This window comes from Ciona robusta, chromosome 6 (genome assembly GCF_009617815.1).
Source record: "Ciona robusta chromosome 6, ASM961781v2".
NCBI classification, from domain to species: Eukaryota; Metazoa; Chordata; class Ascidiacea; order Phlebobranchia; family Cionidae; genus Ciona; species Ciona robusta.
This window is the reverse complement of record NC_143240.1, coordinates 629,684-653,936: the sequence shown is the minus strand read 5'-3', so window position 1 is coordinate 653,936 and position 24,253 is coordinate 629,684. Positions and strand designations below refer to the sequence as shown.

The 24,253-nt window shown below is 36.1% G+C and overlaps 4 protein-coding genes across 4 annotated transcripts in view; 1 reads left to right on the top strand and 3 right to left on the bottom strand.

Annotated features, from left to right (window-relative positions):
• LOC149734639 (uncharacterized) overlaps nt 1–10,279 on the top strand; it is a 40,637-nt gene extending 30,358 nt beyond the window's left edge. The window contains exons 28-35 of the mRNA XM_089880205.1: nt 147–281; nt 742–876; nt 1,075–6,838; nt 7,607–7,775; nt 8,315–8,449; nt 8,746–8,797; nt 9,185–9,323; nt 9,945–10,279. Coding sequence (XP_089736331.1) covers nt 147–281; nt 742–876; nt 1,075–6,838; nt 7,607–7,775; nt 8,315–8,449; nt 8,746–8,797; nt 9,185–9,323; nt 9,945–10,095 — 6,680 coding nt within the window. The 3' untranslated portion in view covers nt 10,096–10,279. The remainder of the gene's footprint in view (nt 1–146; nt 282–741; nt 877–1,074; nt 6,839–7,606; nt 7,776–8,314; nt 8,450–8,745; nt 8,798–9,184; nt 9,324–9,944) is intronic.
• A 694-nt stretch (nt 10,280–10,973) lies between these two features.
• On the bottom strand, nt 10,974–15,102 carry LOC149734638 (uncharacterized). Its single transcript, XM_089879878.1, has 4 exons — nt 13,941–15,102; nt 13,362–13,497; nt 12,415–12,558; nt 10,974–11,726 (listed from the first exon to the last, which is right to left on the bottom strand). Exons 1-4 carry the CDS (start codon nt 14,289–14,291, stop codon nt 11,548–11,550), a joined length of 810 nt encoding a protein of 269 aa, XP_089736004.1. The 5' UTR covers nt 14,292–15,102; the 3' UTR covers nt 10,974–11,547.
• A 151-nt stretch (nt 15,103–15,253) lies between these two features.
• The window catches only part of LOC149734623 (7SK snRNA methylphosphate capping enzyme-like), a 113,952-nt gene continuing 104,952 nt past the window's right edge, over nt 15,254–24,253 (bottom strand). The window contains exons 2-8 of the mRNA XM_089879872.1: nt 19,851–20,720; nt 19,096–19,561; nt 18,596–18,752; nt 17,185–17,314; nt 16,349–16,567; nt 15,945–16,071; nt 15,254–15,513 (exon numbers count right to left, since the gene is read on the bottom strand). Of these exons, the coding sequence (XP_089735998.1) occupies nt 15,473–15,513; nt 15,945–16,071; nt 16,349–16,567; nt 17,185–17,314; nt 18,596–18,752; nt 19,096–19,561; nt 19,851–20,651 (1,941 nt within the window). The 5' untranslated portion in view covers nt 20,652–20,720 and the 3' untranslated portion in view covers nt 15,254–15,472. The remainder of the gene's footprint in view (nt 15,514–15,944; nt 16,072–16,348; nt 16,568–17,184; nt 17,315–18,595; nt 18,753–19,095; nt 19,562–19,850; nt 20,721–24,253) is intronic.
• LOC149734637 (ADP-ribosylation factor-like protein 15) lies at nt 20,721–24,005 on the bottom strand. Its single transcript, XM_089879881.1, has one exon. It carries the CDS (start codon nt 23,301–23,303, stop codon nt 22,671–22,673), a length of 633 nt encoding a protein of 210 aa, XP_089736007.1. The 5' UTR covers nt 23,304–24,005; the 3' UTR covers nt 20,721–22,670.

Below are 24,253 nucleotides of genomic sequence, written 5' to 3'. Positions count from 1 at the left end.
TACTGTATGTTCTTTCTGGTAGTTAGGATCTAAACTCCTAAACCTTTAAACTTGATTAAAGTTTGCTGGTTTAAACAAATACTTATTTACAGATGATTTCTTTTGATAACTTAAACAAACATTGATTACTGTTTGCTTTAATTCAGTTTGTCAGCCACAAAGTTTGCTGGATTCCATGTGCCCTGAATGGGCTGGCAACTTTACTTGTAGTGTGTATGAAGAGCCAAATTATGTTGGTTTCTTCCCAAACACCTATGACTGCTGCCCAGATTATGATTGTGGTAAGTAGGCTTTTTTATAATTGTAGAGTTTTCTGTATGTAAATGTAATTTTACTAAATAAAAGAGGTTCCTTGCTGTCTATTAGTCTTACCAACTTCCCGTATAAACTATTACTTACACTTGGTGTTTTACAGAAAACTCCTTTTTCCAAAGATCTAGGTTTACTACAAAATGTTGTATACATATATATATATATATATATATTCATTTAAAAAGCCTACTAAATACCGCAGTTGAAACTTAGTAATAACATATTGTAGCGTTCATTGAGCGAGTATAATTTGTAATGGTGACGAATACGTAAATGTGAAACACAAAAAAAAAACAAAAAGAAAAAAGCATGCAGTTGTTACATTGCAGGACGACCTTAATGCGACCTTAATTGGTAGAGTGTAGTGTGGAGCATACATTCAAACGCTACAATTTCATAATTTTACTGACTTGAACTTTTATGTTACAGTTTGCAAAAACAGTACTCAGTTGGAGAGCATTTGTTCCCAATGGTATGACTATGAATGCACAAATCCTATGAAACACCCCAACTATCTTGGAATGAGTTCTGTAAGCAATTCCTGCTGCCCAGAATTTGAATGCGGTAAGCTGAAGTCTCCTTGATAAGATTAGTACAGCATAAATATAATTTTAACAGTTTACTTTAAATTGAATCATCTACATTTTGCCTACAGCATATTCTTAATTATTTAAATATTTTAAACATTTGTGTTTTTGTAATTTAATGTTTGTTTATGTGTTTTTGTAATTTTAATTTCTTGATATCCTAATTGGTTTTCAGTTTGTAATCGCACATGTTACCATCCAATCACATTGGAAGTAATGCTGGAAGGAGATTCTGTAATTTCTGTGGATGGTTGTGGCCGTTACATATGCCCCAGTTTCAACTCAACACAAATACAAGAATGCAAAAGGTTGGAGGCAACATATCAAAAGAATTACTGCCCCCCAGTAACCACAACATCGTGTATGCCACATAAACTACCACGCTATTTCAAAAACCCTGGAGAATGCTGTCCGACTTTTGAATGTGTTTGCCCAAATGCGACTCTACTAAACTGCAGCAGTGTTTATGAAGTTATCAAGTACTCCAACACAGAATGCAAGACGCCATACTGCGAATGTGAATGTCCAGACATTGGTGCTAACTGTACCAGCAGTCCTGGCTGTCGTGTTTTTGTAAATCGTACCTCAGCGGAAAATTGCAATTGTCCGATCGATTTTGAATGTGTGCCAGACCCACAGCTGTGTCCTGATGATCCTGTTTGCACCAAATGCCAAGTGCTGAACACTACAAGAGTTGTGCCTGGAAGTCTCCCTTGTGATGCTGACTGCACCGTATCTCAGTGCATTCCTCAACCTTGTCCAAGTTACACTCCTCCTACCTTACCATGTCCAAAATACCACAAAAGGATATCGGAATATCTTGCTGGCGATATTGACAGTTGTTGCCCTATGACCTCTTGTATGTGCCATAATGAAACTATTCTCAGTGCAGAGTGTCCGCAATGGGAAGACTTCACTTGCCCAGATAATTATATCAGAAATCGTACCAACCCTACTTCAGAGTGCTGCCCAGAATATGATTGCGTATGTAACCCAACAATCTGCCCTGAAGCACCAACTTGCGATGGAATGTATTTAAATACAACACTTCCTATTTACAATCCCTCAAAGGCACACAATGATGCTTGCTGTCCGACCTATACTTGTTCATGTTATAATGTAACTTGCCACAACATAACATGTCCTCAGTACAAGGTTGCAACAGATGCGGCAAACTCAACAGAACAAGGATGTTGCCCTACACAGACCTGCGAGTGTGATGCAAGCCAAACACCAGCAGAATACAACCTACCACAGTATCAACCCACTCCAGATAAATTATGCACTCTACCTGGACAATACCCAACCCCAGTCTATGATGAAAGTGGATGCCTTGCAAAATGTGTCTGCTATCCAGTTGACCAGGTCCTGTCTCACTGTACAGAATACAAGATAATACAAAATTCCTGCAATGGCTCAAAGATTCTTGTGAATGTAACGGCACCAGCTTCAAATCTTGATTATTTCTGCTGTCCAAAAGTAGAATGCCAATGCCCAGATTGTGGTTCACATTACCAATCCAAGCAACAGCTTGAGGCACTAGCTTCTACCGTTGAAATTGTTATCCCAGATGGTCCTGAACAAGAGTGCTGCAGACCATATAAAACTATATGCGATCCAAACGCAGCAACTTCAGATTACTGCAGCGCATACGATGTCAACTGCCCTCAGGGATTTAAGAGAGAGAAAAACGATACTGATGTCAATTGCTGTCCTGCTTACCATTGCGTATGTGATGCATGCTTCCACAATGGCAATACTTACAGTCCAGGTCAAACATGGGATGACTCATCAACCTGTGATAAGCTTTCATGCACTTTCAATAGAACCTATGATGGTTGCTATGCTATAGAACGAACCCCACCATACTGTCAGTACCAAACCTCATCCGGTGAGACCGTTATACTTGGAGTTGGAGCGCAGTACCCAATGACGAGTGATCCTTGTATGATGAAAGCATGTAAGAAGCAGGTCTTTGGTAACCTATGCTTCACCATTTTATCAGAGGTCACAGTAGGATGTGCTAGTGAACTTTCTTGTTCTGGTTATGAGGAATTAAATCTTACTTACACAGAGGGAGTTTGCTGTCCTGAACAGAAATGTGTTTGTAAAGAATGCGGGTCCGGTTATGATTCTACAACAACGGCGCCAATGATGGAGTATGAGATGATGGTAAATATGACTTTAGACGAAAATCCAAATCAAATCTGTTGTCCAATGGCTGCAAAAAGATGTGTAGAATCAAACTTATTATCAGGTATGTGTGAGCAATGGAATATGACATGCCCACTTGGTCAAACACCATCAAGAACTAACAGCCTAGAAGAATGTTGCCCTGAGTATGAGTGTGTTTGCCAGACTTGCCCGACTCAAGCACCTTTAACTCCAAGTCCTTGTCAGATTGAAGTGGTTAAAAGTGCAGAAGAAAACCCTCTTTACCAATGTTGCAATAAAACCAAACTTGTGTGCAGTGACAACCTTACATGCTGTGGCCCTGATTATTTTTCCTATGAAGACCTTGTTGCAAACTTAGAAGTTGGAGAAACTGTTGTGAACAGCTTGAACAGCACAGAGTGTTGTCCGAAGTATGAAGTTGCTTGCATAAAAGATGTTGAAACATCAGAAGTATGTGCTCAATACAATATCACCTGTGAACCTGGATTTAAAGCTGAGCGAAATCTGTCGGACATAGGATGCTGTCCAACTTATCACTGTGTGTGTGATGCAGATCAATGTCCAGAAAAGGGAACCTGTCAATCAGGAATGATAAGTGTCCCTACCAATGTTACTGTTGGTTGCTGCCAGACTTATGAATGCACATGCCCGCCAGATACAACTACACATTTAGTGTGTACACTGCCTGAACAGCTGTTTAACTCCACAGGCCCTTGTCCTTCCAAGTACTGCAGGTGCCCAGACTCTTTGGAGTGTCCAGTGAACCCTTTTGTTGAAAACTGCACGTCAAAACCAGGGTGTAGGGCTACAGCAGTTTCTAGAGATAGTTGTCAATGTGTGACCAATGCAACTTGCCAAGAAGATCCTACTTTATGTCCATCCCCACCCACTTGTGGTTCCTGTTTTGTGCCAAAGGAGTCAGCTTTAATACCAAGCATTGGGGGTTGTCACTCAACATGTAAGAACTACACATGTGAACCAAAATCGTGTCCACCAGTTGAAAAACCAGAAGTATGTTCTCTTGAAGTCGTCAGCACCACATACAGTAACTGCTGCCCATCATATTCAATTGGTTGTAAACCTGGAGCTTGTCCTAATTTCACATGTCAGCCTGGTTACCTAAAACTTGCAAAGTTTGGATACTATGACACAACACCTGAGTATGGTTGCACATCAAACAGCAATTGTTGTCCAACCCACAGATGCCTATGTACTGTTTGCTTTCAGGATGGTGTGCAACATGGTTTGTACACTTCCTGGAAAAATCCTGGTGACCCATGCTCTGTGTACTTCTGCAGTGGCCTTCGTGGACCGGATGGTTGTTTTACAGTGACAACACCAACCCCTAAATGTGTTTACAACAACATTGACTACCCCATTGGCACAATTCTCAATGACATATCGTCATGTTTTACGCTAACATGTAAGCAACAGCGAACAGCAGACACTTGTATAAACACATTTGTTTCCCAGTCTGTCACTTGCCAACCAGCACCTACATGTCCAGAATTTTATGCTCCCAATGGTACATACAGTCCAAGCAATTGCTGTCCTACATACACCTGTGATTGCATTGACTGTGGATTATACTACCCAGGATCTGGCCCTGCAAGACCACTAGCATGGTATGAAAAGGCCATAAACATGACCTTAGAAGAGAACAGGAACCAAGCTTGTTGTCCTTTGGTTAAGATTGTCTGTGATGGTGAAAAACTGCATCTTTGCCCCGATGCCAATCTTACATGCACTGGAGGCCAATATAAAAAGGAAATAGAAAGCACACATGAGTGTTGTGACCAGTTCCAATGTGTTTGCATGAACTGTTCTCAACAGCCTCAAATTTCCATTGAAGATCTATCTGTCTGTGAAGAAATAGTAGAAGTACCACCATCAAGAAATCCCAATTATTTGTGCTGTCCTGAAAAAGAAGTTTTGTGTAAAAATGCAAGTTGCTGTACTCCACCAATATGTTCAGATGATAAAATAGCTGTACCAACTAACCAGACAGATCCTGCTTATGGCAACTGCTGTCCTCTGTATGAATGCCAATGTAAACCATGCCCACCTGGTTATCAAACAAAAGAAGAAGTTATTCAAAGCTTAACTGAAGGAGAAGAACTAGGCTGTGTGGATGATGACATATGCTGTCCTACTTATCAAAAGGTTTGCAAAGTTGAAAACCCAATATGTGACCAATACAACTTAACATGCGAAAGCCCATTTGTTGTTCATAGAGAACTAGAAAACTATGGGTGTTGTGGGTTGTATTTCTGCGCATGCAACCAAAGTTTGTGTGCTTCAAAACCATCATGTGAAGCACCAAAGCAGCTTGTTATGACTTCCCTAAACCCTGACGGTTGCTGCCACAATTATGAATGCGAATGCCCGCCTGATGAGAATGAAAACCTTGTATGCGAGGCACCTCAGATACTTAGTAACACAACGACTGTCTGCCCTGTTAAATATTGCCGCTGTCCAGATGCTTATGAATGCCCAGTGAACCCAACACTTAACTGTACTGCAAAAATAGGTTGTAAAGCAACAGTAACTGCAAGGGATGCTTGCGGTTGCATTCTCAACAGCACTTGTACCAGTGATCCTAGTCTCTGCCCTTTTCCTCCAAATTGCGGTAACTGTTTCCAAGTCACAACAGGGGAACCTACAAGCCCTGTTGGGGATTGTGACTCCAACTGCCTGTCTTACACTTGTGATAGAATCCCGTGCCCTGTTCAGCCGAACCATACAACTTGCGCTTTGGAGAAAGTTGTCACAACAAATCGTGAAGACTACTGTTGCCCTGTGGACGAATTTGTCTGCCAACCTGGTGGTTGCCCAAATCTTGACTGTGGTTCTGACTTTGTTAAAGTTATTTCCGACGAATTTATTGATTCAGAATATAACTGCACACATGACCTTGACTGTTGCAGGAAAGAAGAATGTGTCTGTAATGTTTGCCACCACAACAGTTCTGTTTATCAACTTTACGAAACGTGGTCAGATAAATACAACAGTTGTAGAACATACGAATGCACACAGCAGCGTGGCCCAGATGGTTGCTTTATAGTCAACTATATTACCCCTTATTGTGTATTCAATAATGAGGTCTATCCAATCCATTCAGTGGTACCTAGCCATAACCCATGTGCAACTTTTGTATGCTCTCAGTTTATGTATAACAACGGCAGCTGCTCCTATTCGTTTAAATCTGTCTACCAGACTTGCCCAGCACCTCCAGTATGCAGTTATTACCATGTACCTAAAGTTATACATAACCCAGAAGTTTGCTGCCAAAATTACAGCTGTGAGTGTGCTGACTGTGGTGATGGATACCCTGGCCCTGTTCCACACAGAGGACTGGCATGGTATGAAACAGTAAGGAACTTAACTCTAGCAGAAAACCCGTTCCAGCCTTGCTGTCCGTTGGTTACAATAATCTGCAATGAAGACATCATAACCCAGTGCCCTGAATACAATAGAACATGCGGGATCGGCAAGACTAGAATTGAGGTGAATGGATACAATCCTTGCTGTCCAGAATACAACTGCTTATGTAAAGAATGTAGAGCATATGATGCACCAGACGCCAATGCTTTAACCCAATGCCAAGAAATAGTTGTTAAAACCCTTGAAGAAAATTCAAATCATGAGTGTTGCCCTGAATACAAAATAGGTTGCAATTCAACATGTTGTCCTGCCTCTACTTGTAATGAATATGAAGACACTCTTTCCATTCCCCACCAAGACCCACTTGTTTGTTGCCCAGAGTAAGTAATTTTTGCATTATTTTAATATTTTTAGATTTAATGTAAGACTATTATTTTTTCCAAGTATTGTTTTACAAAAATTATGACGGTTAAAGAACAGTACTTTAAGCCTTTAAGCAGGTAGTTTATTCCATCCTGTCGCATTTTTATAAATTTTGCTTAATATGCAAAAGTTTCACTGCAAACCAGTTCTAAAAACAGTACAAGAATTCCTAGTGTAAACAAAAGTAATATAAAACATTAGGGATTGCCCAACTTTACAAACTGTTTTTTTTAAAGTATAATTTCATTTGCAACAAAGTTAAAAGTGCTTTCTGATTTGACGTTTACTGTTTGTATTTTAATTATAATGTCTTTAACATGATGCTTCTTAACCCAACCTAAGTATTATGTATAACTTTACCCAACATTAGCAAATCCATTCTCTAGACTACAATTTATACAACTTTAGTGATTAAAACACAGTTACAGTAAAAAGTGTTATGAGCCACTGTCTTAGATAGTCCAACCAAATGAAATTAATCTTATTCTACAACCCAGGCTTTGGTAACTGTATTAAATTCCATACATAAAAAAATATAAAAATTCGAAAAAAATGGTCACTCACAAAGTAACATACATGGTAACTCGTAAGCTGGCACGAGGTGTTAAACCAGTGTTATAACGACTGTCAGTTCTGGCTACGCGAGGATAAAGTAAGTTACATACATTCATTCATTCATTCATTAAACTGTCTAAATACTCAAAGTAACAATCTTGTTCTTAAAGGTTGAGATGCCAATGCAAATCAGAAAGTGAACTGTTGGGAATATGTCCTTATGTTAACTTAACATGTGAAGTGGGCTTTGAACGAACTAGAACAAATCCTGAGGAAGAATGTTGTCCTGTATATGAGTGTGTGTGTGTCGCATGCGCAGTTGATAACATCACATACCCGGTAATTGAAATTTATTTTCGGTGTAATGAGTTTTTTGTATACGAACACTACTTTAATAGCACACTTTTATAGGTTATGATTTAAAGGTAGTATTATACAATGTAGAAAATGAAATTCTAATTAAATAATTTTTTTATACTATGCACATAGTTAATACACATAAGACATAAAAATAAAACGATTTTCAATAATATATTACATTAAATGCTGTCAGGCATAATATACATCTAAAACAGCTCTTGCAGAAATTTATTTTCCTTATACTAACATTTTTGTCTGTTCAGATTATATTTATTAGTTTTACTCTTTAAGTTATATGGTAAGGTGGGGAAGAACGGGACGCATTTAATGTTCGAATATCCTGATCAGGTTATAAACAATTAACAACGGTCCGTAAAAGCTGTGGAGATGCGGTTTTAAAATTCCTTGAATGTTTTGTTTTGTTTATTGCCAAGTTTGGCGAAAAAATAGAATAGAAATGTGTCCCACCTTCCCCCACCCCACTGTAATTATATTTAAACAACTAAACAATTTAAAAGGTTGGGTCAAGTTGGGTGGCTTCATTTGATTCATGTCTGGTACAAGAATGTTCACAGACCTTACCTGACTGTCCACACGTTGTAACAAGAGACAAATACAATTGTGATCCAATAAATGAAACAGTTTGTGAGGAGGTAAAATACGTTTTAATATATCTGGAATACTATAGAATTTTACTGGTATCAATATGTTATTGCTGAACACAGTAGTTTTTTTTTTCTTTATTTGTAAATAGAGGGTACCTAGTTCAAAGCCTGATGCTGCTATTCTGTGTGGCCATATGTCTCGTTAGAAAAGAGGTCACCCACCACCATTGCAGAAACATATTTAATATTTAAATTGTTGTAAGGTCGACTAAGTGGGTATATGTCTGTTTTAGTTAGTGCTCAAATTTGTACCATCATTCTTTTATAAAATGTACCTTTTACAGAGTGGAGGATTCTTGATACCAAACATCTCAACCAATGGTTGCTGTTCTACATGTAAGTTAATTGTTTACAAATTAACATTTAAATGACCGGCGCCGTGGCATAGTGGTTAGCGCACCTGCCTGTAACACAGAGGTAATGGGTTCAAGGCTCGTCGCCGCTACCATTGTGGGCATATGTGTCCTTGGGCAAGACACTTCACAGATAAAGCAAGTTACATTCATTCAATTGTTGTTTTATTCAAGGCTGTTTTTAAACTGTTTTTATTTTCTATTAAAATGAGCAGTTTCTAGCTCTTAAACAGATGTTGAAAAAAGTTTTTTTGTTTACCTACGTTTTAACATCGTGATAAGCTGGCCTTCATTAATATTTCCCGTATAAATAATTTACCCTGATTAAAACCAGTCTTTCATATTGTCCCTAATAGATTTTTTTATTTAGGTAAGACATGCTCACCGTCAGATAAATCTGATATTGTGAACATGATTGACTACAGACCAGGTGTGAACTGTTCAACACCCACAGAGGTTAACATACCAGTTTGTGATGGAGCTTGTTTTACTACGTCTGCATACGATGTGTAAGTTTCTGTAGCCATAATTTAATTATCTTTAAGTAATAGGCCTACTGCAGCAAATTGGTTTATGTATAGTTGTGTGTGTTTTGAAGTACTGATAATTGCTCCTGCCCATTGGTAACTAGTGGATTGTCTAAATTAGTAGGAACACACATACAAAGTTTGGAAAATATGACCATTTACAAACTAGCTTTCCTGCCTCCAACCCAGGGTAATGGGTTCAAGGCTCGACGCTGCTACCATTGTGGGCGTATGTGTCCTTGGGCATGGCACTTGCGGCAATTGCTTCAACCCAGTGGTCACTAATGGGCTGTCCACTATGTGGTAACTTTAACTAAATGTATAGGAGTGGGGAAGACAGGACACCTTTACCACATAATATTTAAATATTCTTATCATGTTTTAAACAATTAACAACGGTCAATGGGAGTTGTGAGGACAGGTTTTATAATGTTCTTTATTTATTACTACCAAATGGAAGGAAAAAATAGAATGAAAAGGTGTCCCATCTTTCCCAACCCTACTGTATAAAATTTACTTTTCATGCTAGTCCAAACTATTCAATCATCATTTATATAAATTCTCAATCATAAAGACCTTAATCATGTTGTTTTGTCTTTTCAGGCAAAGCGGGAACTTTACTTCAGTGTGCAGATGTTGTTCAGTCAGTTCATATATCACACAGTCGCTACAATTAAACTGTACAGACAATACCTCTGCTGTTATGGACTTTAATTATGCCACGGGTTGTACATGTGACATAACGCAGTGCTAACTAAAAAAATTCTGTATTGGTGCTCTTACTTTGATTGCCATATATATTATTCTGTTTCTATATTCGCTATAAACTGAAAGTGTGCTACGTGTAAAGGTACCTTAAATATTTGAGTTCTAATTTTAGTAACTTCTTATACGGATAAGTATCGCTGTGTTAAATGTAATAAATTATGACATACACATTTTGAATGAATGAATGAATGAATGAATGTAACTTACTTTATCCTCGCGTGGCCGGAAAACGACAGTCGTTATCACACGGGTTTCACACCTCGTGCCAGCTTACGAGTTACCATGTATGTTACTTTGTGGGTAATTATTTTTTTTTGGGGTTTTTTTTTTATGTATTTCTGATAATTTAGACAACCCATTAGTAACCACTGGGTTGGAGCAATTGCCGTTAAGTGTCTTGCCCAAGGACACATACGCCCACAATGGTAGCAGCATTTTATATGTTATTATTTTAACAGAGGGTCGCATAATAGTTTTCTGGGTCATGGTTATTTGTGGTCCCATCTTTTACGCATGTATAGTGGCAATATTCAAAGTTTATGCCCGGGCCAAATTTCATAAAAAATCTAATGACAGTTACCAACTGAAAAACTTGATTTGCCAGTGATTGATTCGACCCAACCCAGACAGTTCGCGAGTAATGGTTAAGTTATATTTTAATACGTACTGAAAACACAATGCTGTAATGGCCAGGTTGTATAGGGTGGGAGAAGACGAGGTACCTTTAGCACATAATATTCAGATATCATGATCGTGTTTTAAACCATTAACAACGGTCTATGGGAGTCGTTAAGATACGGCTTCATAGTTCGTTGAATGTTCTTTGTTAACTACCAAATGGGACGGGAAAATAGAATGAAAAGTGTCCCATTTTCCCCCACCCTGTAGCTTTTACATAGGCGGACCAATAGCGGCAAAGACAGCAATTTCTGTAATTATAAACTAAAAATTGTTACAGAATTATTTAACGGTATGAACACGACTTTAGAGCGCCAATTACTGTTGTTCAACATTAAAAAATGGGGTAATTAGAAAACGTATTTAAAAAAAATGCAAAAATTCGAAATAGTAAGGCGCTAACTCTGAATGCTCGCTAAACCATACTTCAGCCGATGATATTTTTTTAGTTTTCGAGTATTAACGATTTTGTTTCATAGGTCCATAAATTAACTTGAATATTTCGTGAAGTTTGTTTTTGTCTCATAAAATCAGCTTTAGTTTTTTTCTTTTTATTTAGATATAAACGTGAGGAAATTAAGCAGGGGTCAATATGGGCCCTTTTGATTATGCGGGGTAACGAAAATTAACACGTTTAAGACGAAAAGAAAAAATATAGCCACAAAACGACAAGCGTTAAAACACACTTAGGATTAAAAAATATTTACATTCATTTGTAAGAAAATGCGTGATATTTTTTTCGTAGCAGCGTTTGATTCATTTAATTCGAAGTGCAACATTTGACAATACAAAACACGACGCACGAAAGTAGTAGTAGACCAAGGACAGTTGCCAGCAAAACGAATGAGAGAATTGTCATGTCGCTTGTAGCAGGGCGTGAGCACTTTGGTAAAGATCCTGACCATTTGGCATTGGATAGGCATACACTGGTGTCAGAACCTGGTCAGAAAAATTAAAGCTTAGATATTAAGCGTTATGAATAGATGAAATAAAATTATCCTGGCGTCAGTCGTTGTAACAAGGGTGTTATCTGTTTCATGTACGTCGTATCGCTTATTTACCACGTATATATAGTAGTGTGGGGAAGATGGGACACTTTTAGAACATAATATCCAAATATCCCGATCGTGTTTTAAACAATTAACAACGGTCTATGAGAGTTGTAAGGAAACAGTTTTATAATTCTTTGAATGTTTTTTGTGTACCACGAAATGGGACGAGAAAACAGAATGAAAAGGTATCCCATCTTCCCTCACCGCTCACCCTACTATATTTTATGGGTCCTATTAGCAAATTGTTTTTGTAAAATTAGGGAAATTTATTAGTGACCACTAGGTGAGGGTTAAGTGTCTGTTTCAAACACTACTGGGTATAAATGAAATAAAAAATCCAGCCCAAAATAACCACCCACAAAGTAAAATACATGGTAACTTGTAAACTGGCAATAGGTGTATGAACGCCAATGTTAGACGACTGTCGCTTTCGGGCCACGCTAGGATAAAGCAAGTTACATTCATATTTTTATATTTATGCACAAAATCTAACAGTGCGAATACTCTTTAGAACTGTATCATGCAAAACAAATGTAGGGTAAAAAACTAAATGCAATGGACTAGTTTTTACTTACCTTCTACTGGAAGATCATCGAGGCAAGAAAACTTTGCTGTACACTGATATTGTAAACAGTTTGGTTTAAATCGTAGATTTGTGTCGGAAAGCTCTCGGTTTATTTTGCAGTAGCTCACAGTTAGAGTTGCCTTTGTAGAATTTCCTGCGCGTTTGGTCGAAACGTTTTGATAAAATGTTGTACTGTATATATTATACTAGAATGTCTATGATAGAAGTCTTATGTAAGTTTAATTTCTAAGAATCATTGTTTGCACGTTCCATTCAGTTCACCTTTATCGGGACAATCAAATGTAAATATGTTTTTAACTGTAAACGTGTTTTAACAACTGTTGTTTCGTCGCTATATCCTGTCTTTTCGTTTAAAATATTTCGAAATCTTCGCTATAATCAAAGAGAAAAATATAGTTATCATTAAGGGTGTGGTTAGATGTGGCGTGTTTTAATTCTATTTGATCGTCCTTTTTTGATGGCAAACAGAGAACATTATAAAGAAATAAATAACCATAGCCTTGCGACTCTGAAAGGTCGTTATTAATAGTTAAAATTACGACTAAGAAATATGGAATTTATGTGCTAACGAATCCCATCTTACCCCGCGGTACGGTACTGCTACTACTGCAGGTATATTTTTTTATACATGCAAAGTTTGTGGTACGTTTTCTACTGTCACAGTAATTATAGGTTTTATAGTACGGTGGGGAAGATGGGACATATATTAATTCTATCTTCTCGTCCCATTTGGCAGTAAACAAAAACCTTTACAATATTATAAAACCGTATCCTTATAGGACTCCAATAGACCTTTGTTAATTGTTTAAAACACAATCAGGATATTTGGATAATATGTGAAAAAGGTGTCCCATCATACCCTAACCTACTATACTTTGCTTTTGGAACTAAAATTCGAGACAGTAATAGTAATATACAAAAGTAATTCCTTAGTACCGGAACTGTCTTTGATGGAATATATAAATCCGTTATGCGTTGACAGAACCTGACGTCGGCTAAGTGACGTCACCAGGGTAGTGCCCTCTTCAGATACAGTTGTTTCATAAACACTTGACGGTTTGGTGCTCACAAGCTAATAGAAAAATGTACGATTACTAAATAATTTTAAAAAATTACTAAAAAAAGCGGGTAGTGGTATTTGATATAGTAGGGTGGAGGAAGACGGGACATCTTTAGTATAATAACGTAATTGTGTTCCAAACAATTAACAACGGTCTGTAGGAGTCGTGGGGATACGGTTTTATAATTCTTTAAATGTTCTTTGTTTACCTTTACTACCAAATGCGACGTGAAAATAGAATGAAAAAATATCCCATCTTCCTCCACCCTACTATACTTGAATAAATGAAAAATGAATGAACGTTATTTATTCTTATTTATTCCCGATTTTGGAGCAACGTCGTTGTAACAGAAGCAATGAGCACAGGAATGCATTACATTACAAAAGTGCGAATCCATTACAAGGGTTTTGTGGCTATAAAGGCTAGACCGGTAGAGAGTTTACCTATTTTTTACCTTGCTAATCCATGACGAATTTATGATTTTTAGTTCAGCAATATCTACTCCATTTTCTTGCCATGTAATGCTATTCCTACTGTCTCCAGTTATTACTGTATGAAACAAAGCAGGCGCCCCTACAGCTACACTAGCATTTTTCAATTCTTGAAACTGAGCAGCAGTTGCTAAACGAAGACAAAGTAACACAATTAAAAACTTACAAAACATTTTGACAAACACTACGAAAAACAGAAACACATTTGTCGTGTATACAAAATATGAAAGGTATATACAAAATATACAGGAAATTTGTATACACCTTAGATATCTTATGGCATCACAAAACGTATTATGACGTAGAGAAATCATTGCAATATATGCAAATTAATATAAGTCACGTGTTTGTATTTAGTATGTAAATGAAGACAGTGTTATCATAGTATACTAAAGTGTATTTGTATACCATGGTCATACATTTCTAATCTATTACAGAATTTTTAGGTCATATTAACTTGACCTGTCGCTATTGTCTGATGTTTACTCAAAATGTGCTGCCAATCAAGTTTAAGTGTAAAGAAATAAATACCTGTCGGCCTAGCGCTTGCACCTTTTAAATTTAATGATCCTAAAAATTTGCAAAACCGGCGCCGTGGCATAGTGGTTAGCGCGCCTGCCTGTAACCCAGAGGTAATGGGTTCAAGGCTCGACGCTGCTACCATTGTGGGCGTATGTGTCCTTGGGCCAGACACGGTCACTAATGGGTTGTCTAAATTATCAGCCATACTTAAAAAAAAATTAAAAACCCCCCAAAAAATAATCACCCACAAAGTAACATACATGGTAACTCGTAAGCTGGTACGAGGTTTTAAACCCGTGTTATAACGACTGTCGTTTTCCGGCCACGCGAGGATAAAGTAAGTTACATTCATTCATTCTCTTAATGGCTATTGAATTTCTTTAACCCAGTGTTTACTAATGGGTTGTCCAAATTGCCGTCTTACAAAAGGTATCCTGCTTTGACAGTGTTAACATTGAGGATAATCACAACTGACTGGTTACTAATGGGTTGTCCAAATTATCACCCATACATAAAAAACAATCACCTACAAAGTAACACACTTGGTAACTCGTAAGCTAGTACAAGGTGTATGAACACCCGTGTAATAACGACTGTCGCTTCCGGCCACGCGAGGATAAAGTAAGTTACATTCATTCACTCAACAGCAGTTTTTATCTCGTTTAGGCTATAATCCAGTACTAAGATTAATGCCAACAACATTGGTTCTACCCTGTGGTCACTATTAAGTTGTCCAAATTCTCACCCATACAGAAAACCTCACCATAGAACATGTTATTTCCAGGATAGTTAAATAGCAGCATATAACACAAGGTCAAGGTGAGATTTCAAAACGCTCTAAACTGCGCAACTAAAACGACAATATAACACATGAGCAGTGAACGGGTCATGACACTGCAGTGTTTTAACATAGGTGACATTCAAGAAATGTATTAATGCTTTGATTGTGTGGCAGGTCAGTTGAAAATACATTTCATTCTGGCTTTCTGTAAAGTTGTATAGGCCTTTTAAAACCTGGAAAAATAATAGGTATTAGGTATTTTAGTAAAACACAGTTTTAACAATTGCTCCAACCTGGTGGTCATTAATAGGTTGTTCAAATTGTCAGCCATACATAAAAATAATAACAAAATCCCCTCAAAATAATCACCCACAAATTAACATACATGGTTACTCGTTAAGCTGGCACGAGGTGTATGAAACAGAACACCCGTGTTATAACGATTGTTGTGCCAGCTTACGAGTTACCACGTATGTTACTTTGTGAGTGATTTTTAAAAATTTTTATGTATGGCTGATAATTTTGACAACCCATTAGTGACCACTGGTTTGGGGCAATTGGCGTTAAGTGTCTTGCCCAAATAGAATACCAGTTACAGAAGCAACAACAGTTTATATACAGTTAGTTAATTATAGTTATAATAATAACACAACCATTCTCATACCCTCTGATCTGTTTTGTGTTGTGAGCGTCAAATATTCAACACTCTCAAAGCCAACTACTTTGATGAGATAGTCAGGAAACATGGCAGGTTTTAATTCAATGGAGTTGTAGTTTTTGTATATTCTCTCCTGAAAAAAAAGAATATTAAGAAAAAAAAAAATATATATATATATATATATATGTAGTAGGGAGAGCAAAGAAAAAAATATGGTATGGGCACCTTTAGAACATATCCAAAATCCTAATTGTATTTAAACAATTAACTGTCTATGGGAGTCGACAGAATATATTTTTATAATTTTTTAAATGTTCTTGGTTTACAACAGAATGGGACGAAAAAAATAAAACAAAAAGGTGTCCCATCTTCCATATCCTAATTTTTTACATATGCAACATGCTAAATACCGTTAGTTTTTTCTTTTTTCCATAAGACTTCCACTCTTGCGGTTCTATTATTAACTTCCCACCAGCTCGAAGTTGCTTAAAAAATCTCTCGAAAGTTTTTTTGAGCCCTTCATCGCCCCAATTCATATGCATCCACTTGGTAACACTCATACACATTATGACGTCATATTCAGGCTCTTGAAATCGAAGTATTTCGTCAACTTCTGGGACATAGTTGCCCTGGAAAGTTAAGTTTTTATGTCAAAAATCCGAATTTTACTTTTGAATCAGTTTTCCAAAATTTATTTAAGACACTCTTTATCTTTGGTAATAGTTACAATACTTGCACCCCAGTTTTTGTATAGAAAATTACTTTAAACAGTTTCATTGTTTATTGTCTGTCTTTATTAAGTTACATTTTTAGTATCTTACATTACACTTATCTTAAATATTTAACTATGTCTACTAATACATCAAATTAAGACTTGGTTGATTTATAGAAAATCAATTTTCGGTTTTACATTTTTATCTAGCAGTACAAAAAATGACAGAGAAGCACATATTCATTATTAAGTAAAACTATTAAATCTTTTTTGTTCGCCCTAAACCAGGGGATCTTAAACCTTTTAAAGCACGCCCTTTATTAAAGATCCAAACAAAACTCACGACCCCCTTTTTGTTAAATTAATACATTTCAATTAACAGAAGAATGCGATGCGACCAAGGAGATAAAAACACTAGGAAAACATGGATAAGATTTATTTTTACTGCCACAGCATGCTGTCCAACAACTGATAATCAATCCATAGTACTATCTAAGAGAGTTTAAGAACCACTGCTTTGAAATTTTCACTCACCTCAAAGAACAAGACATTGTTAGGAAACTCTGCAGAGTCATCTTTCCCCGTCTCCACAGGAGGAGCAACGAGAGGACCGTACATCTTTGGCATCGAGTCCGGAAACGAGGAAGCAAGTTGTGATGGGGGTCTGAATGGAAAATTTTTTAAACAAATTAGGAAGAAACGGAACAAAATTAAAAATTGTTTAATACTAAATTCTGCTCACTTTCGTAAAAAATTGAGTAGGCCTAAATGATAATAACTGATCCATTTTCGGGTAGTAGGGCATCGACAGTTGTTATATAGTTCTGTTTCATATACCTCAATTTGTAGGAATGTGTAAATTTATTTTATACTTTTTACATTTTTTTGTAATGTAGAGTTGGCAATTTTAGACAACCCATAAGTTAAGTGACCAATGAGTTAAACAATGAAGCATTGCATAAGAAAACATGCGCCAACAATTAGGGATGCACATTACAGAATTTCGAATCTGTGAGATTCGAATCTAATTTCGGTATTCTGTTTAGTGACGTCATCACACTTCATCTCATACACCAGTGGTTCCCAAACTTTTTTTTCACCCGGCGCCACTTGAGCTATTCAAAATGTTTGCGGCGCACTTAGCCAAAGGTCTTAGAAATAAAACCGCATTTTTACAGTTTTATCGTGTATTTTAAGATTAGGCTCGTTTAAGCATATGAAACTTAAGCATATGAAAAGTGTTGTACCACAGTCTGGACATGATTATTGCAAACCGAAAGAAATAATTGGCATTGTTACGTAATATACAAATCTACTGTACAGATAGAAATGCGAAAACAAACTTTTTAAATTTTATTATTGAACAAACACGTTGGATTTTTATATAAAACAACAATTTATATTGCAATAAAATATTAATACAAATCAATTATCTCGACCATGCTAAATTGGAAATGTTTCTGCAAATTTTCACGGCGCACTTGACGAGTTGCGTCGGCGCACTAGTGCCCACTTTGGGAACCGCGGTCATACACTATATTAACAATTTATGAAATTTAATACTTTAAAAAAATATATTTTTGTGTTTGTGGGCCATTCGAGAGTAAACGTTTCGCAACGTCTTTTCATAGTCAGCTATGTTTCATGACGCAAAAACTACCCAATAGTACAATTTTTGATCATTTTACAGCTCATGATCCAACAAGGCTGCTATGAAAGAGTCTATAAACTGACTTATGTGGGTAAAATTATTTTTTCCTATAAGTACAAAAAGATTCGAAATTCTAGATTCGGAATTCTAGATTCGAAATAAAGTATTCTAGGATATCCTAAAATACCTAATTATTCTGTAATGTGCATCCCTACCAACAACGGTAGCAGCATTGAACACATAAACTCTGGGCTAGAGTGAAGTGATCCGACATAAAAAAAAATGTTGTCTTACCTTACACTAGCAGTTGCGTAATGTCGGATATTTGTACGAGCAATATTAATAAGAGATCCATCAATATCGATCCCTACAATCTTCCTTGGGGAGTAATCCCTTGCTATGAGAAGAGTCAGATGACCAACGTTGCATCCAACGTCTAGGACATCTTTTTCTAGATGACAAAGAATAATTTAAAATAGTTAATTTTTTTATTTCAAATTTTTAGTACATAAATTTTGCTTATAAAAGTTTTTGTCTTGTAAAGGAAATATGAAACATTAAAATTAAAAACTTTATTTGTCTCATAAATACAGTGTGAAGATTTAGAAATATTTTAAACGAAAAGATCCCTTCATAGTTAATAGTATATATAATATAATACAGTATGTTGTGCAAAATTGGTATGACTGTCAAATTAGTATAACTGACCCCTTGCAGGATCTGATTTAGCTGGTAAAGTGGTAATGTCATTTTAAAAATGCAAAATCAGTCTTATTATTACATGAAAATCTCACCTTTAAACCATTCTCGTTTCAAACAAGTCATCCGACAATCTTGGAACTTCTTAGGATTTCTGTACCCGTAATACTGACTGTAATTTCCATACTGAAACCTAGCGTTGTTCTTTTTAAAGCTTGGTTTTGCGCTTTTTACATTCGTCCCTTTTTTCTCTGTTTTCTGAGAGTTTTGTGAGGCACTACAAACAGCAGAAGATTGAACGCATGTTTTTTCTGAAGTATTTTCGTTTTCATGGCTGTATAGTGACTTTTTGGCACCTTTTTTCTCAAGTGTTTCTTTCGTCTCGCTTGCTACTACAAGCAATTCAGTTCCAGGGACAACATCCATGTTAAGTTGTGCAACGTTTTTTGCATGGATAGAAGCAGACGCTTTACGTTTGCGAGATTTTGGAGAGAAGACAACATTTCGATTTGTCTTCTGCGGAATAACGGGAGAAACGATTGGATCTGTAACAGCAGAGGTCTGAAAAACATGATATTGCAAGTTTAATGAAGCTTTATACCTAAAATTGATCTAATATTACAATATAGCCTACCTAATTTCTTTCCATTTTTTTTTTGTATTTTTAATAAAAAATCTGTATTAACTAAAATAAGCCCATTCAAATGTTAAAGAACCCCCTGCCCTGTGGCTAAAATGGTGGGCAAATGTTGTTTTGCTGCCATATTTCCGTTAAAAAACAGGTATTGAATAAAATGGGTCCATTTAAATGTTTAAAAAAAAACCTGATTATAAAAAACAAACAGCAAACCTGAGGCACATGAACAGACAACGAATTTTGATCACAATTCCCATCAAGGACCAGAAAACTTGGCTTATTTTTCTTTACTTTCATACACTTGTTATCCAGTTTCAATACACCAGTGATCGAGTCTGGTTCATTTTTTCCCTCGTCTTGTAGTGTGTCTTCTTGGTCAGGAAGAGTTCTTTCTACAAGGCTCTTTTTGCGCCGCTTACGATTTCTGCTTTTACTGTTGCTACGTTCTCTTTCTTTTTTCTGAACGCTTGGCTGATTAAGGCTTGAATTTTCTGCCACTTCCTCTGTTGGTGCGGCATTTAAACCAAGAGGGTCAGTCATATCATTTGGTATAACGATACTTATTGTTGAATTTCTAGGCGGCAGTGGACTTGATGATGGCGTTACAGCATTTAGTGCTCGGTTAACCTTTTCATCAAGCATTGAGTTAAGATTTAAGGGATCACGTATGTTTCCCCCTAGCAGGAAATTTGTAGGTAGAATAATATCCCCTGCTATTTCTTTCTTGTGATGTGATGCACCTTGTCGTCGATGTTTAGCATTCTGTGATTTTGCTGCGTTGATGCTGCCAGGGAACTCTTCACTTGTGCTGTGTCTTCGTTTACGGTGGAATCGTTTTCCACGCACAGGAAAAGCTGACATGATGGGTTTACACTTAATCTCTAATTTTCCAGTATTTCCTGATGAAGATTGTCCAGTGTTGCCAGATGGGACTTGAACAGAGCTGACAATGTCAGGTTTTTGCTGTTTCATTGCATCGCAATTGGACGGGGACATTGTTACAGCAGTAGCCATTGAAACACTTTATTTTTACTCAATTTTAACACTTAATAGTTAAACACATAACAGTACAAAAATGTTGACCTGATTTTAAACAAAAATAAAACAGTTGTTATTATGGCACAAATACATACACAATTGTTACATACTTCATATAAATACATTAAACAACATTCTATATTCATTATGTGCAAACCAGTGTTATAACAAACTGTGTCATGTGTTAGAAAGATGCACTGAAATATAAAGTGAAATTACTTAAATAAAAACGTATATTATATCTTCACATTCTGAAACAGTGGGCACAACTTTATGAACACAGACTAGAATTTGCACCCCTAGAAAAGCAAGCAGTTATAGGCAGGTTAGTGTTTGCAACTAGCTTATAAATATGTCACATAAAAAACAACATCTGATAATTTACAATTACAAAACTATTATTTTTCCTATGTTAATATTTATGGCAAAAATTGGTTAACATGGGGGTTACTTTTGCAGAAGGGGGCAGTGATAGTTTAACAAATAATCATATAAAAACTTAAATTCGTCTTTTTGACTATAATGTCTACTGTCTAGTCTACTAGTTAATGCAGTGCAGATATTTAAAGTTTTTTCTGCCCAATCTGCCAAGTGCCAAGTTTAGGGCTATGGGATTGTACCTTCAAAGTTGTATAGCCCTATTAAATTAATTTTGGTAACAAGTTAAAATCAAACACTTGAATGAAAAAAATAACCTAAATAGCCTACTGCTTTAATTTAAGATGACAGCCATGATAGCGCAATATAGAAAAAATGAACATTTAAAATAAAATTAACAAAATATTACAAAAAAAAGTAATTTTACAGACCAGACCAAACACAATATAAGACGTTAAATGTATTTTATACAGTATTATATTCAAAGAGATAAACTAACTTTGGTAAACTAGCTTTGGTATAACAATATTTGAAACAAAAATCAATAGGCTGAAAGTAATTCCGCACCTATTTTGTGAAACATTATTATAAAGAATGCACTGTTTTAAACATTACTAAAATAAATAAACGTTTTATAATACAAAAATGGCACAATATTTTGAACATTTTCTATAGAAGCATTATATAGTTATCTTTCTTTAGTATATATAGATATGCGTAAAAATTAAAAAATGAATTTTACTTTTATAAAACGTACTATAATTTTAATAATCTGTTGACTCTGGGATTAAAAACGAAAAAAATAAAATTTAAGACAGACTTATTTTAAATGCTTTATATAAGTATTTTTTTCAGTTTTCATCATATTTCTAAAGCTATACCAACTAGGAATTTAGATATTTTCCTAAATTGGAAAAATCTTGGTCAGAAATAGATTATTAAGCTGTTATTATATAAAGCTTTTTACCATTGTGTAATGAACCAATAGTTACTTGACATTTAATTTTGTTGGGTTGCTTATTACAGTGGTTAACAAATTCTTTTGAAAGTTATTTTTAAAAAATAGTGAAATTTGGTTAGAGCGTTTTTCAATTTAGGATTTGGAAGCACTTTGCAGGCTTAAGGTGGCTGTACACAGTATCCGGAATTCGTACGTTTTGTCTGTTTTGTCTGGATTTTGATGCCGCATGCAGAACTCGATAATGGGTTTGCATACGACTTGGCAAGCGAATTCGCATAACGGATACTGTGTACAGCCACCTTTACAGCACTGTTGGTGTATAGCGTGATAAGATATAATATACATAGAAAAACTATTGCACATAGTTTTATCATTTGTATTGTATGTCGTATATATATAAGTATAGGTAACATAGTAAAGCTAGTTTGGAATCAAACAAGCTAAATTGTATACACTTCAATTTAAACTGCAACTTTAATAAAGAACTTATATAACATTCTCACAGCTAAGTATTTGCTGTCAGCAGAACACAACTTTGTTATGATATTCTAAAACAGCTGAAAATGCACGATAATAAACACTCACTGGCGAGACAGTAGTTTTTAGGAGAAATATAGAAAGCGGGCAATGACAAAATTCGATATCTTTTTGTTACGTTATACTCTCATAGGTCCGACTTCATTTTCATAAAAGCGCTGAAGTTCATTTCCGAATGACTCAAAATTAAGTCTCAGTCCTTCTACGTTAGTTTTGGAGCATGATTTTACAAGAATGCTTTCATTCTCTTTCATCCGGCTTCGTAATTGCAGTTCTTCAATAACAGATTCATCTGTTGAAGCACCTTCTAGGTCTTGCTTGTTGCACAGTATAAGCCAGGGTTTGGACCTTAATTCTGGGCTGTTTAAAGCTTTCATTAGCTCTGGACGTAGCTCTTCTAGTTTGTCATGTGTGGACATACCATCTATAACGAACACTACGCCTTGTACACCAGTGTAATATCGGCCCCAATAGGGTCTTATGTTGTCCCCTCCACCTAATTCTTTGACTTTTAAAACAGCATTAGGCAATCGAATGTCTTTGACATTAAAGCCAACAGTTGGCACAACAGTGTCTGAATTTTCGTGTGTTAGCACTTTGAGTAATGTAGATTTTCCAGAGTTTGTAATGCCAATGCAGATTACATTATAAACTGGTAATTCTGGTGGGCTATCTTTACAGCAGATGCAGTGGAACATAGAACAACATAAGAAACGGCAAGCACCACAACATACTGAACCATGTTCTGCCATGATAATAGCACTCAGTGGGAAGTACAAATTCACAAATATATTAACAGTTTATATTATAAGTGTAATATTATCTGCAAAGCTTTGTTCTTTCTAAAAAGATAAAGTGAAATCAAAGTTATAAATAAATTGTTGTACTAACTGTAACACTCCAGCACTGTGGCTCACTAATTGGTTGCTCTTTTTATAAGTAACAGATACCAGGTTTGATACTCGATGCTGCTAACAATTTGTTTGCTTGCTGGGTGCTTGGGCTAGCCAGTGATCCATATTTTTGCTTAAAAACTGTCAAACCCCCCCAAAAATTACCAACAGACGTTACATACCTGATACGTCAATCAATATGTGCGGCAATGTGCCCCATAACCATAATTTACCTAGTTCATTAGGTTTGTAGTGTACTTTATTTGTTATTAAAAAAATAACCATGGTAAATTGGTACAAATATTAAGACATATTTTGCTGTAAATCTATTTAATTTTATGTGGGTGAGGTCTCGCAGCGTGACCCACCATGAGTCCTATGCAGTTAATACGAATATAAAGCCCTGAGCTATTAAACATATTTATTTAATACAACAAATATAATACAATCAAGTAGTTCCTTTCACTAATTTTTAAAGGTAAAAAAATAACAGCATTTTAATCTGTCTACAAAAACAACGCATCAAAACAACGTACCCACAACACACTCGTCCAGTGTTTATCCGTACACTGCGCCACGCAAGTCGCAACGATAACAAAACGTTTGTACAGTAAGTAAACCATAAAACCATATAAGAGCGCAGTCTGAAAGTGGCCGTTCTTCGTCCGACCATGCACAAAAAAATTATACCAGAAAACCGGGGGAAATTTAGCAAATTTTTTTATTTTTTTTTGACACAATTTTACATAACGTGGTAATCAATGCTTAAAACTATCTAGCAATACAACGCACATATAGGAATAATAATA

Excerpts from the sequence above, each read along its gene's own strand:
- LOC149734638 (XM_089879878.1), bottom strand. The coding sequence starts at position 14,291 with ATGATTTCTCTACGTCATAATACGTTTTGTGATGCCATAAGATATCTA. Across the intron at positions 13,498-13,940 it reads ATTCGTCATGGATTAGCAAG|CTTGTGAGCACCAAACCGTC; the intron begins GTAAAAAATAGG and ends TTTTTCTATTAG. Across the intron at positions 12,559-13,361 it reads TTCCATCAAAGACAGTTCCG|GAAATTCTACAAAGGCAACT; the intron begins GTACTAAGGAAT and ends CCAAACGCGCAG.
- LOC149734637 (XM_089879881.1), bottom strand. The coding sequence starts at position 23,303 with ATGGCAGAACATGGTTCAGTATGTTGTGGTGCTTGCCGTTTCTTATGT.